General features: G+C 55.1%; 5 protein-coding genes across 5 annotated transcripts; 1 reads left to right on the top strand and 4 right to left on the bottom strand.

The window, feature by feature from the left end:
• Positions 1–287: 287 nt before the first annotated feature.
• On the bottom strand, positions 288–2,908 carry L226DRAFT_596593 (PIN domain-like protein; the record flags this gene model as incomplete). Its single annotated transcript, XM_067685644.1, has 3 exons — positions 288–1,011; positions 1,105–1,348; positions 2,748–2,908. 3 exons carry the CDS (start codon positions 2,906–2,908, stop codon positions 454–456), a joined length of 963 nt encoding a protein of 320 aa, XP_067529999.1. The 3' UTR covers positions 288–453.
• A 370-nt stretch (positions 2,909–3,278) lies between these two features.
• Positions 3,279–4,095, top strand: L226DRAFT_471756 (uncharacterized protein; the record flags this gene model as incomplete). Its single annotated transcript, XM_067676412.1, has 2 exons — positions 3,279–3,471; positions 3,524–4,095. Coding segments are annotated over 2 exons (765 nt in total), but the record flags the coding sequence as incomplete, so codon positions are not given.
• A 1,994-nt stretch (positions 4,096–6,089) lies between these two features.
• L226DRAFT_539786 (uncharacterized protein) lies at positions 6,090–6,929 on the bottom strand. The gene is made up of 3 exons (XM_067681736.1): positions 6,723–6,929; positions 6,510–6,664; positions 6,090–6,457 (listed from the first exon to the last, which is right to left on the bottom strand). The coding sequence occupies exons 1-2, from the start codon at positions 6,912–6,914 to the stop codon at positions 6,554–6,556; spliced, it is 303 nt and encodes a 100-aa protein (XP_067529997.1). The 5' UTR covers positions 6,915–6,929; the 3' UTR covers positions 6,090–6,457; positions 6,510–6,553.
• Positions 6,930–8,092: 1,163 nt separating this feature from the next.
• Positions 8,093–9,027, bottom strand: L226DRAFT_273915 (uncharacterized protein). Its single transcript, XM_067673500.1, has 4 exons — positions 8,913–9,027; positions 8,506–8,778; positions 8,283–8,442; positions 8,093–8,217 (listed from the first exon to the last, which is right to left on the bottom strand). The coding sequence occupies exons 1-3, from the start codon at positions 8,925–8,927 to the stop codon at positions 8,332–8,334; spliced, it is 399 nt and encodes a 132-aa protein (XP_067529996.1). The 5' UTR covers positions 8,928–9,027; the 3' UTR covers positions 8,093–8,217; positions 8,283–8,331.
• Positions 9,028–9,193: 166 nt separating this feature from the next.
• L226DRAFT_575588 (uncharacterized protein) lies at positions 9,194–10,774 on the bottom strand (the record flags this gene model as incomplete). Its single annotated transcript, XM_067685220.1, has 8 exons — positions 9,194–9,361; positions 9,425–9,819; positions 9,887–9,935; positions 9,989–10,049; positions 10,099–10,146; positions 10,197–10,344; positions 10,398–10,470; positions 10,523–10,774. The coding sequence occupies 8 exons, from the start codon at positions 10,772–10,774 to the stop codon at positions 9,194–9,196; spliced, it is 1,194 nt and encodes a 397-aa protein (XP_067529995.1).
• Positions 10,775–11,776: the final 1,002 nt, after the last annotated feature.

Below are 11,776 nucleotides of genomic sequence, written 5' to 3'. Positions count from 1 at the left end.
TCGCAACACGTAATCCCAAGAAGCAGGAAGCACGAAGGGGAACAAGCGGGTGAGCGGCATGGCCATGCCTGCGAAGGAAGCGGAGTGCGGACTTACAGAAGAACTTCATCAGGCCAGCATTGCTGGGTTTCTCCGAGGGGAGCTCCTTAGCCTTGCCTTTGCCCTTATCTGGCCGGGCCACCGACGTCGACGCAAAGTTCATCGGAATGGTCTTCAGAGCACGGGGGACGAACCCCGGGTTGATGTCTTCCATGGGCAGGAGGCTGATGGGACACGCATTGCCCTCTGCGACCTGCTTCGCGAGCGATGGCTCGATATACCTAAACGGGCGAGCGCAGCGCAAATCCACAAGCGTCGGAGTCAGTTGCAGCCACATACTGGAAAGAAAAGATACGCAACGCAAACGCAACGCGACGCGACCACAGCACGACACGCGCCCTCCACGCACGACACTCACGCTCCGATGTACGCCTCCTTCTCTGCGTCCCAGGCCTCGTCCTCGGGAAGAGGTGTCAGATGGATGAGCTCCTCCTGCGCAGGGTCATACACGCGTTGGTGGAGGAACACCTTTTCCGCCAGCCGGAATGCGTCCAGATACCCCGTAGGGACCTTCTTCTTCCCCTCGAGGCGCAGCGCGCTCAGCATGTTTTCCACCGTCTTGTGCTTCCGGAGTAGAGTCCACGCTGTCTTGAGGCCTATGCCGGGGATGCTCGGGAGGTAATCGCATCCGCTCAGGATCGCCATCGTGCGGAACTGGGCATCGGTCCATCCTCGCAGCGACAGGCCGCCCGTCGACGTCGACGCTACGGCTGCAAAATCTTCACGGGAGATGCACGTCACTTTGCTCGTGGTCGTGTCGAGCTTGAAGAGGACCTTCTTGCACCCGAACACCAGCAGGTCCGAGTCCTCGGTGATGATGCCATCCACGACACCGACCCGCTCTAGGTACGCCAGCTGCGCGTCGGCTTCATACGGCGCAACGACGTACGGCACGCCCTCTGCACGCAGAGCCTGTCACAGAACATACAGAGCAGACGCACGAAGAGATATGAGTGCTCTGCACGAAACAGGCTAGCCAATCTTCCAGCTGAGAAGCGTTCTCACCTTGATGAGCTGATATGCCATTTGCGGCGTGACATCGACACATTTGACATAGAACTCGCGAGCCTGACTGTGCTTTCCTTGTGCTGCTAATGTGTTTGCACGCGACAAGTTCTCCTCACGGCGTTGCTTGCGGCCGTCTTCTGTTCCTTGCTTGGCGGGAAGCGGTCCGCCGTCGAAAACGAGGTATGGTTGAATGCCATAATGGCGGAGAAGCCGCACTCGATGCATTGCGTACTCAACGTATCTGGAAATTGCGAAACCTTGTCAGAGATGCTCCTGACCGCGCAAATGATCGCAAACATGAACGAGACACAGGCCGAGCGGTCGGTTTATCCGCGGTTCGACCGAGTATAGTAGCCCAGACAATTACGTCTGGGCGTCGTCACTAGGCCTGCAACGATGACGGTTTCCTCACGCATGTAATAGAGCACAGTTCGACTGCAAATGTTTACGTATCCATGATGGGAGGTTGTCACGTCATCCTGCGTTAGACAAGGTTCTGTGAGCCCGAGCTGGACTGCCAGATAAGTCAAGTAGGTACGGCAGCCGAGTTCCTGAGCGGAAGGAGCGGCGGGGGTCTTATTGCCAAAACCACAATGGGAGATCGCCACCGCCCCTACAACTAAACCGGAACCGGATGCGAAATCACGCGTCTGGAAATTCGACGAAGCTAACAGCAGGATAGAACTTGATTGAAAAAGAGAGTAGGCAAATTTAGCGGACTGAGGAGAAAGGTTTGGACTGTACAACCGGACCGACCTGGCGGTCGTCACTGCCTACGGATGTCCGGGACCGCGGAGAATGCCGAACTAGAAGAAAACTGCAGTTCGTCTGTCCAGGCTCAAGAGAAGACTCGCTCCAACAAATTTGAGACATGCGTGGAAAGACCATGACATATCACGCAGGTAGAAGTTCCAACATGGATGGATGCCATGGGGAACATGCGCCCAATGGCTAGAACATAGCGGGCGTCTCGGGCGCTTCTACTCGAGGTGGTTACCAAAAAGGGCGCAACGAATGAAACGACATGACTTACGCCCCCAATGCATAGGAGCAAGGATGCAACCATCATCACAGAAGTAACGGAGGTGAAGTTGACCATCTGGGATGAACGCCCCTCTGTCTCTGAGTTCCGGTTGCAACCGTGAACGTTCAGAACAAGGTGCACAGTAATGCGCAAGCCCTTTAACAGGACCTCATAATCGCTCCTTGCTAAGCTTCAAACAGCTTCCCTTGAAGCGGGAGACACGGAGCATAGGAAGACCCCACGGGTCCTGGGATAGGGATTACGTCTTCTATCCTCTCCGTACAGGTAGCACGCTTTCCATACCCACTTGCACTGCCGGCATACGTATGATGAATACGTGCACAGACAGCGCTAGGGGAACGGATATCTCGTAACTACGAATCATGGAGGGGCATCCATGGCGCGAATGACAGGCAAACGGCAAGCCAATATTCCACGTTATACGCTTTGGCGCCGGCGGATGCCTCCAGGTCAACAATGGCATTCACCACACATAGCTCTTCTTCCGCCATGCACAGCACTCATCTTCAATTGATATTATCCACTCGTGCATAGGATGCAGACGGACACTGACACGTCCAGACGACATGGAAAAAGACAGGAGCGGAGCACTCACTTAGATGTCGGCTTGCCTGTAGCTACCTCTGCAGCGCAACCATATGTTCCCCGATGTAACCACACATATCCATCGACGGCGAGGGTCTGTCCACGAAACTCGGAGAGGTGTTTGCTGTTCTGGATGTCCTTCAGGAGGGGTAAGAGGCCAGAAATTCCCATCTTCACGCGTCGCTGAGTTCAGTACAAGAGGCATGCAGCATTAAATAAGAGCCTTGGTAGAAAGGAGGGGGAGAAGGGAGGCGGGGGAGCTTGGTGACAGCGGCGGTGGTGGTGGAGAGAGTCGACGACGCGTCGGGCGCGGGCGCGCTTACTATATCTGGCTAGGCAAACAAACGCGTCGCGTCGCGTACTGTCACAAACGCGTTAGTCCAGCGTGACGTTACTAAATCACTTTCTCACGCCGTGCTGCATTGCCTCTCGCAGCCGCTTTGCATCGCCTCCCGTTTGTCGTAGTGAGAACGGCATTAAAGGTTTGTCAACTACGGCAATACCCCTTGTTATCTTCAATCATCATACCTGAACAAACGATATGACAGACGGCAACTCGACTGGTCATCGACAACACCAATCTCAAACGAACGAAGTCACCGAGGATTTCGACATCACAGCGAAGTACTGGTCAGATGCCGCGGAAGCCGTCAAAACATACCATGATGAACTCATCGACGGCTGGAAGGAGGAGATGGATACCCTCCTGGTCTATGCAAGTTTCTTCTGCGCATGTCTTTCTGACACTGAAGTACTGACGCATCCTACAGGCCGGTCTGTTCTCAGCCGTGTTGACTGCGTTCAACGTGCAGTCGTATCAGCTACTCCAACCGGCACCGACGGACCCAACCTTTGCCGTGCTTCAGCAGATCTCCGCTCAATTGAATAGCTTTACAGTCGGTCAATCTTTCGTCAATTCTACCCAGCCAGCTCGAAGGATCGACGAGGACCAGCTACCGTTCCAAGCTCCAGCATCGGCCGTCTGGATCAACACGTTATGGTTCTCCAGCCTAGTGTGCAGTCTCGCGTCTGCATCCTTGGCACTCATGGTCAAGCAATGGCTCCACGGACTGGGAACGGGGCTCTCGGGGACGTCGCGGGAGAGCGCGCGTCTGCGTCAATACCGCTTGAACGGTCTCCTGAAGTGGCGTGTCGGGATGGTCGTCGTCATAATCCCGATTCTGCTCCAGACAGCCCTCATTCTCTTCCTCGCCGGACTTATAATACTCCTGTGGACCCTTCACAGCACGGTAGCGGCAGTCACATCATCTCTCGTCGGCGTCCTCGTCGTCTTCTCTGTCATGGTCACCCTACTCCCCGCTTTCCACTGGGACTGCGCCTATCGCTCCCCGCAAGCGCTCGTTATATACGAGTTTATACGTGCCGTGTACAACCCCGCCCGGTCATTTGTCTTGAACCTCCTCGTGCCCTCGACCTCGTTTAAACAGTCGCCCATGCCCCGGCGTGAGATCGATCCCACCGCTCCTAACACCAATACCTTCCAACTCATCGCGGCACTCGAAGAATCTCTCGATTGGTTGATTTGGGACCGCTTCCCAGAGATGCCTACATGGCGCGGGCGAGAGCAGTTGGCAATCTCAGCCCCACGCACCTCCCGCGAGCTCGACCGCGACGTCGCCGTCATGGCTTACACGACGACATTCGCCACCAGCCACCTCAGGCGTGGCTGCTCATTCTTCCCAGCTTTTGGTCGTGAGGAGGTGACGCACTACATCAACCGCATATGGTCCGTGTTGGAGAGGCACTGGGGCAACGGCAACATGTCGGTGTCCGCTCGTCGCATCGGGGACATATTCCAGCAGCTCCCCCTTCAGGCCTTGCAGTTCATGGCATCCGGGGACCCGAAGCACCGGGACAAGGTGTGGGTTCGAGACGTACGATCGCTGCTCTCTCGACTGCGATACATGCCCCGCGTACGCTCCGATTGCGAGATCTACCTCGGGACGTTGTCTGCGCTCGCCGTAAGCGTGCACGACAACGAGCTGGCTTCAGATGCACTCAATTGGGTCATCCTAGACCTGCGATACGCCGAAGATCCAAACATGTTCTCTGAAGAAGTCCTGAAAAATGGTGAGCATGGCTTCCGAAATTGAACACGTAGTGGTAGTGGTACTGATCCCTTTCTATCCGCCAGTCATGTCAGTCTCGGATCGCATCATGCACGAATATGAGCACTCGGACTGCGCGCCGCACGCCTACATCTATGCCGTGGAGACGATTGTGCACTGTGTACGATTGACGACCTGCGCATACTCGCTCTCCGAGTCCGAAGGCTCCGAGCCCTCCGAGCGCGTACAAGCGGCCCGGCAACGGTGCAGAGATACCCTCAAACAGTTCTGCGCTGTCCTGCGGCGAAGACAAGCATCCGGAACACCGCTCATACGTACCTCGGACTACCTCGATGGTGCCCTCCTGGCCTCGCTCCCTGTCGTTCTGCAGGCGATTGCGGAGTATCGACCGACGGTGGAAGGAGTCGCAGAAGTCTTGCAGCAGCTAGCAACATCAATAGATGCGGCTCTGAGACGAGCCTGAGGGTGCGGTTCACATGGTTCATGGAGATAGACGCTAACTAAAATACTACGCGTCCAGAACGGCCATCCCGTATCCGGGGAGTCATCAGAACCACTCCGCGATCGGTGCCATAGCGCATGCATACTACGAGTGCTCTTCGCCCAACTCATTGTATGCTAGCCCTGACCGTTGTCACGCCGAAGTGGATATCACGCAGTGTCGACGCATACGTCAAGAAGATGAGATGATTATATCGGCATTGGGTATCGTGAAAACGTGGTGGTCGTGGTATATTGCTCATGCCGGAATTTTGCAGCTTGAGCCCTGGCACTAGCACGACAACGACTAACTTCCGTTGGAAGACGTGGAATCCAGTACAATGCCTATGCGAGGCTGAGATGAGGTCTTGTGGTATCGATAAGGTACGTACTCCCTTCCTGGCGTTAATCTCGTGGGTATGCAGGCGGAGGAGCGGATAGCATGGCTGGCTGCGAGGCATCTACAGTAGCAGCTGCGTTCGCAGCCGGTAATGCGGGATGTTTTGCAGGTTCAGAGTGACTCTGTCAGCACATCATCCCCCACGCATACACACAGCGCGGTTGTACCTGCAGGTCATTTTAGGAGTTGTATGAAGGGAGTTTGTCGGGTTTGACGAGTTTCTTCCTGCGATGTCGGCCCACGAGTATCGCTATCGCTATGATGAAGGCGAGGGCGAAGACCCCTACTACGACGTCAATGAGAGGGTTGTACTTCTCCCTTGGGTTGATGTAGACGACCATGAGATGATGGTGGACGGCAGGTGCATCCGCGAGGAATTTCGCTTGTTCGCGTGCATATATACTCATGGATTGCTGTGCATCATGCGAAGGATTGTCAGAACGTCGATACTGTCGGCACGACAGTCAATGTTATTCCAACCCAACAGTCTGTGTTAAGCCGCATGAGGGGCACAGCCAATAAGTCAACCTGCTGCTCTTTCGCCCTGTGCTGCCTCGAGTATACCGTCCAGCATATCTCCCACGTAGGCGTAACTTGTCCGTGCTATCGTGCTCCGACGCCTTTCACACGGGTACTCGGGCGGGGCGCACATACAGATAAACACAGCCTCCCTCGAGGTTGCCTCCGCACTTGTCACCGCGTGTGAGCGCCGAATGGCATCCGAGAACTCGTGATATTAGTGCTGGTGTTCTGCGACATGAGCTCGGTGCATGATCAAGCCTTGAGGGAAACATACACTTACAAGCTATGCGTAGGCCGATTCGGCCTCATTACATCCAGATCTTGCTAGGGGCAATAAGCGGGCGGAGGAGCGGGAGGGGGTTGTGGCGCCGCTATACTGGTATTCATTGCCATCGCCATGTTCATCATAGTGAAATTGCCCGCATTATTGTGCGCCTGGTCATGGGAGATCCTTTGAGAGGCTAGACATGCAGAGAATATCAAGAAGTCTTACGTTTCTAGAATTGTGTCGAGGGGCGGGACCAGATGGCCCAGGGAGTCCTCCCTCTCTAGCACTCGTGCTGCGCTTCACGAGCCCGATGATGGCGGCAATGACGATGAGAACAGCCAAAGCGACGAATACCCCCACGAAAATGCTGGTGGTGCTGGCAGAGCTGTCCGAGAAAGAGGACGTAGAGGACGACATCGTAGGGGAGGGCGAAACGGGGCGGGGACAGCTCAATGGTCTAACTTGCCGTCATATAAGCCCCAGGCATACCGGCGATGGAAGGCGCGGAAATCGGATCCAGATACACCATGTCTTCAATCTATTATCTGTGGCACTTGAGCAGGGAGCTTGTTACTGTGGCCAGGAACGCTCCAGTCGATGGCTGTGCTGCGGAACCGACCTGGACGTGTCGGTGCCAGGAACATACCTTCTTCTGATGCGAATGTCCCATTGATTCACGTGGTTGCGCATTGTGAGTCGTGAATAAAGTCTCTAAGTACTCAGACGGGAATGACCCTATGGTGTTGCTCGGGTCGAGCTCGAGCTCCGAAGGCTGCTCGCCGTCACCAGTGTACTACCACGGTCACCCAGTCACTGGACCGGCATAGCTGGGCGGTGGAGGATCGGAATACGCGTTCGGCGGTGGGGGGGAAGCGGGATACTGAGAGGGCGGTGACGCTGCTGTGTTTGCATGCATGTCCGGCCCCGCGGCCATGGTTGTCATCGCCAGACGACTTCCAGCAGTGCCCGCCGCCGCATCATATGGCCGCTGGGTAGTCCAAATATTTCATCAAGTTCTGCATGTCTAGGAATACTTATCAAGCAGACTTACTGCCAAGTTCGATGTCCGCAAAAGGGTCCCACAGACCTGGTTGCGTGACGTTCGTAAGGACTACGCATTCTGTTCCTTGCTGCAATCACGACGACGGCAAGGAGGAACACAACGGCCACAGCTACGAACACCCCAATCAGGATCGCCGGGGTATTGGTGCTCTCCGGAGAGTTTGAGCTCGAGGGGGTCATCGTGAAGGACCTTGAAGACATGCTAAGGCGCTCGTGGGATGTGTAAGTAAGTAAGTAAGAAAGTACCACCAGGGAGCGGAGTAGCCTGTGCTTTATGCCTAAAATCCCAAGCGTGGCCTGTGCATGTACACACTGGTATGAACCTTATCCACAGAATGAGATGCCCCGAGAGACCTGGACTGCAGGAGACTGAAACCTGGAAATGGGAGGCTGCCGTACCACTAATGGCACCAAACATGATACGTCAATTACAACAGGTCAAGCGGCCGCAGTCCCGCAGCCTCGACAGTCGGCATATCTTGCGCCGTAGTGAAACAGATGCTGGAAACGCAGAAAGTTGACGCATTTTCCTGACTATCGTAACTAGAGGTATCTGCAACATACGTTCGTGGTATATGATTAAGATGGAAGTCATTCTCCCGGCTAACAATCGCGCTACTCGTCATTGGATGAAAGGGCCGCAGAGATTCTCAGAAATCTGTGGAATTCAACGATATGAATACGGAGCGCCTTCATGTATCGATTGGAACACATAAGGCCCACCACCGAGCGAAATCGAGTCCTGGCATCGCTATGTTTGCCCACATTGCGGCTAGGCTTTAGCATCGCTCACAAGCGCATGTTGTGATGCCGCCAAGCTCGCGTTCACCGCCGCTACGTTTGTGACCGTGGCCACGTTAACTTGAGGCACAGTATGGTGCTTCTATTTCGAAAGTTTCGTTCAGCTATGTACGCCGCAAGAGAGTTGAACGAGGATTAACTCTACCTGTTCAGTGGTGTCCTGGACAGCAGGATGACTTCGACCTGGATGGGAGGATCCGGACGGACCAGGGAGTCTGTCCGATTCGCTATCACGCCGCCGTCTACGTATTGCAATTGTGATGAGGGCGATGATGACCAGGATAGCGCCTAGGCCGACGAATACCCCAATCAGGATAGCCTTCGTGTCTGCGCCGCTCGGAGAGCCGGAGGACGAGAATGCAGGCATGATGGGTGTTGCGGGGGGAGAATGTAACGATAGCAAGAGTACTAGTTGGACCTGTTCTTTATACATGTCAGTTTAGAAGCAGCAGCCAGCAATGTCGGAGACAGGACTCCGTGCCTGCGTGAACGTTGTACACCATGACATGGAAGGCGCCAGGCAGTTAATTTGCCGAGTGTCCACGGACGCACCTGTGTTATGCGCATACTGTTGTAGCGCGGACGAAGGCGCTAGAAGTGAAGTGCAGGCGGCACCGGACAAGGTCACGGCGACTATCACCTTCACGAAGCGAGGCTGGGATTTCTGGAGGGAAGCACGAGCCGCCCGTTCAATGCAATTTCTGGCACAAACGAGACCAAGCTGTAAGATACATAATGTCATCCGGTCTGAAAAAGAATGTTACACATTATAGAAAGAGAAGCACTCATACAACCGCCACTCGCAGCCTCAAGACGCCAGTACGGGCGTCGAGCTACAGTTCCGGTTTCCCTGTGAACGTCGGGTTTGACGCTACGGTCATGTTGACGCTTCCAGTGTGGCTGTAAGTCGCGTGGGAGCCGGGTGCTTGCAGACTGTTGGAGTCAACAGTCGAGACCCCGTAAGGCTCTTGCGACGGGAAGGTGCTGGGGTCGTTAGGATCCTGCACCGAAGCAACGTGGTGTCAACATCGCAGTCGACCATCAAGCAAGGTCGCGTCACTCACGTATAGGACAGGTGCGGCTTCCGGCATGGCTCCAGGAGTACGGGGGGTCATGAAAGGATCGGTGACGACGAACGGAGCGGCCTCTGCCATTGCTGGGGTTCTATCGAAGTGGCTGGGTGGCGCATGTGTCTTGTTCCTATGACGGAGCCCAAAGAAGATCGCGGCACCGATGATGAGCGCGCCTCCGATGCCACCGATCACGCCGCCTACGATGGCACCAACGTTCGAATGGCTCGAAGTGGACGGCGGTGGAGATGCTGGAGACGTATGCTCGCTCGAAGAAGTCGAGCTGGACTCTGAAGGAGGCGAGCCTGAGGCAGTGACACTGCTTGAACTCGTCGGCGTAGCCGATGTGGACGTGCTACTGAGCACAGGAGCTGTGCTCTCGGGAGGGTCTAGGTACGCGGACCGTCGTGTTTCAGCATTCAGCACTGACATGACAGAAGCCGCCGAGATGCTCACCTGTACTCGCAAGCGCTTCAGCTGCGTCGACGTTGAAGGTACCATTTTTCTGATCGCGGACCTGAGTCACTTCAATGAGGGACGTTCTTATGAACGACTTACCACAACATCCAGGTAGGCCCATGCAGGCACGGCGGTTCCCCCCGGAATTGAGAACGGATACCTGGAAGAGAATGAGGCAGTCGCACGAAGTGAGGGATTCGGAAACGCACGCATCCTGAGCCACCCCGACACTGCAGTTTGCTTGATACTGTGGCCATCTGCCGCTCGTTGAGGAAGAGCATTGATTGCACAGCAGAATCGGACGTACGAGTAGATAGCCAGTCCCCGTCCTTGACATACAGCGCAGGCAGCCAGGGTCGAGTACGTTACGGTGTTGCAGAGACACTTGTTGGAGCTGCTAGGGCTGACTGGGCCCTGATATACGAAACCCGAGTCCAACTTCGAAACGATATCCTCTGAATAGCTGCTTGAGTGCGGGGATCGTCACTACACACGGAATCGGACTCACGGCTAAGTGCATAACAAGGTGACCATAGCCAAGCGGTGACGAGGCACGGGCTCTGTCCCATTGAGTTGAACATCTGTTGGCGATTCAGGATCTTCGGCCGGGCTCAACAGTAGTGATCTGCATACCCATTCGAAACCAGGCTCGCAAATTGCGGTCGTGTTCTGGGACCCCACGAGCGAACTTTGGACTACCAGAGCTGCGAATGCGGCGACTAGCGATATCATGTCGCGGATAAGACGTTCAAAGATAGCCCAGTTGGGTGGAAGCAGCGAGAGGGATGTGTGGGGTGGAGAGGGAGTGGCCTGTCGCACACTGCGTGGTGGGATGCCTAGCAGTAGGCGCGGTGACAAATTCTGCGACTTTGTAAAGTTTGACATCCGTCGCTAGGAACGCGTTCGTGGTATGCACAGCGCTCTTCCGCCACGTCCAAGATCATAGATTCTGCATTGCTATTTGCCGCTTGTCCGACTAGATCGCGTTTCCGAGTGACCCGGAGTACGTTTGAGGCAGTGCTTGAGAGCGCATCTGTCAATGCAGGCGGCGGCAGTGCTTCCGGCTCTGTCCCAACTGACACTAAGCACAGTGACCACTGACGGGATGGGCAAAGGGGCAGGCCTCCAAAGTGCCAACGGCGGCGGGAGTGCAGCATTGCCACGTACGGTCGAGGCGCGTGGGGTATGGTTTGGGCGTGTCTCTGCAGGCAGGCGCGTTCAAATTTGATCATCCGCTTCTGCCTTGCTTCACTAAGATCGTTAGCGTGAAACAAGTACGCACCGAGAATACAGGCCAGATGGCTTAGTACATGCCACTACCTCCGGTCGTCATGGCGGTGATAAGCTCAGACCGGTGACGTATTGTGTTGAACTTTTGGTCGCTCGGACGCGATGTTGTGCGGGAACATTGATGCTCTGGTAGGTATCGAGCCCGATTATAGATGCCCTATGGTCATGGCTAGGATGTGTCAAGTTTCAAATTTCAGTACTCAGTACTCAGTTGTCGAGTGCTGGTCCAACTTCCACTGACAAGTGCTCGGCGAACTTTTCAGAACAGCGGCTATGTAGACGCTCACCTATGAAGCGCCCGGGCCGAGCGGAAGTCGGTCCGGGCTGGGTGCAGAGGTTTACTACGGGCGCAACCTTGAAGGTCAGATTGCCGCCTTCTTTAGTTCCACACTGGCCCCCCTTCTGCAAAGTCCGATAGCTGCGTGAACTGATCATAAATTGGTTTTAGATACTGCTCCAACTCGATTTGACACGGCAATCACAAGGTCGCTGTCAGGAATGCATGCATATCCGACTTCAAAGCTTCAAGTTCAGGATACGTTCTACTCACAAGATCTCAGACGTCAGTGGCCGCCAACATGCAAGCCTTATCGAAAG

The sequence above is a fragment of the Lentinus tigrinus genome (assembly GCF_003813185.1).
Source record: "Lentinus tigrinus ALCF2SS1-7 unplaced genomic scaffold L226scaffold_47, whole genome shotgun sequence".
Classification (NCBI taxonomy): Eukaryota; Fungi; Basidiomycota; class Agaricomycetes; order Polyporales; family Polyporaceae; genus Lentinus; species Lentinus tigrinus.
The sequence above is the reverse complement of the archived record's forward strand: the minus strand, read 5'-3'. Positions and strand labels throughout refer to the sequence as shown.